The 5,000-nt window shown below is 39.6% G+C and overlaps 1 protein-coding gene across 1 annotated transcript in view; it reads right to left on the reverse strand.

Moving 5' to 3' along the window:
• Positions 1-446: 446 nt before the first annotated feature.
• The window catches only part of LOC147468936 (uncharacterized), a 6,081-nt gene continuing 1,527 nt past the window's right edge, over positions 447-5,000 (reverse strand). The window contains exon 3 of the mRNA XM_086551737.1: positions 447-481. Within this exon, the coding sequence (XP_086407863.1) occupies positions 447-481 (35 nt within the window). The remainder of the gene's footprint in view (positions 482-5,000) is intronic.

The raw sequence follows: 5,000 nt of genomic DNA on the forward strand, positions 1-5,000 counted from the left end.
ACTCAAAGGGCAGTTTGCGAGAATGTGCTCCATACTCTGAGCAGCATCGCCGTACTCGCATCGCCCATCCTCGCTCATCCCCCATTTGACCAGATTGTTTTTAGTTCTACCAACACCATAGACATAGACACGCCCTCCGGTAGATTCTCCTTTGGATCTTGGACAGCGGGAAAGGGTCGTTGCCCGCTCTCAAGCACTTTCCAATCGTTAATCCTGCTCGTGTGCGGTGTTATGTCAGGTGCTAAAGCTTTTCCTTGATCTCAGACGACCCGCTACTGGGATGTAATTGTGCAGGGGATGTCGTGGGTCCAAGATTTTGCTTCCTTTTTTTTCCGTACTGGCTGCCACAACCCTTCTGATGGTCGAGGGAGCTATTCCAGGCAGTCTGTGAACTGCATTGACTGGTGTCGGCTTCAAGGTGCCTGTGATGACACGACAGGCTTTGTTTAGTGGGGGGTCCACTTTACTAGCATGGGCAGATCTACACCAGACGGGAGCACAATATTCAAAATTCAAATTCAAAAAACTTTATTCCATAAATTACAATGGTTATTCTTAATACATATATACAATACATCTGTTTAATACGATGTCACAACTGACAATTTAGGAAATGTTCTTTTAATTTTGTTTTGAATCTATTGAGGTTAGTGATGTCTTTAACATTATGAGGTAGTAGGTTCCAGGCCATGGGTCCACATATTAGCATTTGTCGTGTCCCTATTTTTGTGTGTGATCTATTGACATATAGAGAATTTACTTGTCGAGTTCGAACACCTGATGCGTTCCCCACAGTTTGTAAAGGTAGGATCCATTGTGGATAATTCCCATGGATGATTTTATGAATAAAAACACATGTATCATAACTGCATTTGGCTTGAATTTTTAACCATTTAAGTTGAATAATGTGTGGGGTGATGTGATCGAACTTTCTAACATTACCTAATGCAACTCTTGCAGCAAAGTTTTGTAGTCTTTGTGCTTTCTGCATTAGTATTTTGTAAGTAGAGCCCCAAATATTTAAACGATAATTAATGATGCTTAGTGCTAGAGTTTGAACAACCATGATTCTTGTTTCTGTAGGGATTTGATTTTTTATATGATTAAGATATATTAATGTTCCCATTACCTTTCTAAGTATATTATCAACATGGGATTCAAACGTCATATATCTGTCGAAATGTACTAGATTTTTTACTGAAGTGCTTGGTTTAATTTGGTAGCCTTCGAAATCTAAGGTTGTGTGAGAAGATGGTAGAATGCAGTAACGCATTTTAATATATACTAATATTTACCTCCCTGACCTCGAACCCGCGCCGTAAGATCGACAGGCACGGTTGATACCGCTCGGCTACACGACCCATAAAAGAGATGCTCAACCAGACGCCTTATGAGATGTCATGGACATTACCTATGTGTTCTATCAGAACAGTGATAGCGAATTTTTACGAACATCTCCCATGAGCGCTCGGCAGCCACGGAATCACAAATTCAAGTCCCATATCAAGTTACCAAGGTTATATGTGTGAGAAGATGGTAGAATGCAGTAACGCATTTTAATATATACAAATATTTACCTCCCTGACCGGGACTCGAACCCGCGCCGTAAGATCGACAGGCACGGTTGATACCGCTCGGCTACACGACCCGTAAAAGAGATGTTCAACCAGACGCCTTATGAGATGTCATGGACATTACCTATGTGTTCTATCAGAACAGTGATAGCGAATTTTTACGAACATCTCCCACGAGCGCTCGGTAGCCACGGAATCACAAATTCAAGTCCCATATCAAGTTACCAAGATTATATGTGTGAGAAGATGGTAGAATGCAGTAACCGTGCCTGTCGATCTTACGGCGCGGGTTCGAGTCCCAGTCAGGGAGGTAAATATTTGTATATATTAAAATGCGTTACTGCATTCTACCATCTTCTCACACATATAACCTTGGTAACTTGATATGGGACTTGAATTTGTGATTCCGTGGCTGCCGAGCGCTCGTGGGAGATGTTCGTAAAAATTCGCTATCACTGTTCTGATAGAACACATAGGTAATGTCCATGACATCTCATAAGGCGTCTGGTTGAACATCTCTTTTACGGGTCGTGTAGCCGAGCGGTATCAACCGTGCCTGTCGATCTTACGGCGCGGGTTCGAGACCCGGTCAGGGAGGTAAATATTTGTATATATTAAAATGCGTTACTGCATTCTACCATCTTCTCACACATATAACCTTGGTAACTTGATATGGGACTTGAATTTGTGATTCCGTGGCTGCCGAGCGCTCGTGGGAGATGTTCGTAAAAATTCGCTATCACTGTTCTGATAGAACACATAGGTAATGTCCATGACATCTCATAAGGCGTCTGGTTGAACATCTCTTTTACGGGTCGTGTAGCCGAGCGGTATCAACCGTGCCTGTCGATCTTACGGCGCGGGTTCGAGTCCCGGTCAGGGAGGTAAATATTTGTATATATTAAAATGCGTTACTGCATTCTACCATCTTCTCACACATATAACCTTGGTAACTTGATATGGGACTTGAATTTGTGATTCCGTGGCTGCCGAGCGCTCGTGGGAGATGTTCGTAAAAATTCGCTATCACTGTTCTGATAGAACACATAGGTAATGTCCATGACATCTCATAAGTCGTCTGGTTGAACATCTCTTTTACGGGTCGTGTAGCCGAGCGGTATCAACCGTGCCTGTCGATCTTACGGCGCGGGTTCGAGTCCTGGTCAGGGAGGTAAATATTTCTATGGTTGTGTCTATGGGAATTTTAGCTAAATTTTGCCGACTACCTATGGAGATGCATTGCGGTTTTTGTGGATTTATTTTAAGACCATTGTTATCAAAATATCGTTTTGCTTTAACAAGAGTGTCTTGAGTGTTTCTTATCAATGTCTCTAAGTTGTTCACTGAGTCACTGTGGAGAAATTGAGAATCATCAGCGTACTATATTAGATGGCAGTTATGGACTATGGTTGATAAATCATTAATGAAAATTGTGAATAGGATCGGGCCTAATATAGATCCTTATGGAACACCGAAATAAACTGGTTGTGCTGATGATATATTTTCATTAATTTTTACCAATTGGGTTCTTGTATATAAATAGCTATCAAACTAATGGGTATCAATTCTATGGTTTCTTAAAGCTGTCAAAAGCTTTAGAAAGATCGCACATAGTGAGTAAATTTACCTTATTGTTGTCCATGTTATTATAAATTTGTTCAGTAATCTGTAGCAACGGTGTTTCAGTGTATAACCTATTTCTAAAGCCATGTTGAGTTTTAGATAATAAGTTATTGGTCTCCAGGAAATTCATCAATTGATTTGCTACTGCTTTTTCAAGAAACTTAGATAATACTGGAAGTATTGTGATAGGGCGGTAATTATTCATGTCGTCTATATCCCCAGACTTGAAAATTGGTGTTACAATTCCATGTTTACAAAGCGACGGGAAAACACCAGTTACCAATGAGGTGTTAATGATGATCGTTATATAAAATGCGATTACCGGTAGACTATCCTTAATAAAGCGCAAAGCAATACCGTCTGCTCCCACCGCATTTGTTTCGCGAAGTTGTTTTATTATTAGGATAATAGTTTCTACGTCTACTGGTTGCGGTCTGAAAACATCAGTTGTGAGCCTTGCCTGATCTGTGTTTTGATGTAATGTGGTGCCAATTGTTTGTTCATAAGTAAGTTTTCCAATTTGTGCAAAGAAGTTATTGAAATGGTCGTTGTTATGTGCAGAATTTGTGTAATTATCTGTGTGTTGTTTGTTAGGCACTAATGTTTTAACAATTTTCCAAGTTTTGTTAGATTTGTTTTTGTGTTCTGCGAATTTATTTCTGAAATAATTAGTCTTTGCCAATTGAATTAATGACAACATTTTTCTTTTTTACTTTATAAATTGCCTGAAGGGCGGGCTCAAGTCTCTTTCTTTTGAGCGCTTGTTGGGAATTATTTCTTTCGGCAATAGCTCTCTTGATGTCATTTATCCATGGAGCAGGGGGGCGTCTGACGATTCTTGTCACATAGGGAGCAGAGGCATCTATGCTGCTTTTTATCACTTCCGTAAGGATGGTTACCTGGGTATCTACATTGTCTGTTGATAAAATATCTGAGTTGGTTCTTTCGATATGATTAGCTCGCATAATGACAGAGGGTCATAGTGATTGAAGTCACGAAAAGTTTTTGTAACCGGTGGTCGCTTTGGTTTCTTTATATTCAACGTCATCGTAATAAGTTCATGATCAGCAACATGACATGGAATGACGTCTGTATGGAGTATGGTATCTAATCTATTCGTTATTATTACATCTAATAAAGACGAGTTGTTTTCTGTGATCCTTGTAGGTTTATTGATCAATTGTTCTAGTTTATTTTTCTTGATTAACTTTGCTAACTTAGCATTTGGTTTACTTAAATCATCATTTAAGTCACCTAAGATAAAAAGTGATTTCTTTTTTAAGGACATTTCTCTAAAAACCTTTTCAAGATATTCAAAAGATTCAGATTTTGCATGGGGATGCCTATAGACGGCGCCAATAATGAAGGAAGGAAGCATGTTGCTTTGTACGGTAACCCAGACATCTTCTACGGCAGTATTATTAACTGTTGTAGTTGATATCCTATTTGACTTAAGGGTATCCCTTACAAATATGCATACTCCACCTCCTCGCCCTGCATCACATCGATAAACTTGATAATTTGGAATGTTGATAAAGTTACTTATCATTTCCTGGTGGAGCCATGTTTCACTAACACAGAGTATGTCTACATTTCTTTCCTTTACTAACAATACAATTTCTTCAAGGTGACCGAGGAGAGATTGTGCATTGATATGTTCTATTTTTAAGATGTTCTGTGACCTAATCACTGGCCGTGCTGACGGTTTTGCGCGGTCAAACATTCTGCTCGGTGTTGTACTTGTTTCTGTTTAAGAAAACCTTTACGTTATCAGGGAACACATCGGATTCTATAAAAAGTTCT

The sequence above is a fragment of the Penaeus japonicus genome, unplaced genomic scaffold (assembly GCF_977035675.1).
Source record: "Penaeus japonicus unplaced genomic scaffold, GWHDUDI00000001_assembly GWHDUDI00000025, whole genome shotgun sequence".
NCBI lineage: Eukaryota > Metazoa > Arthropoda > Malacostraca > Decapoda > Penaeidae > Penaeus > Penaeus japonicus.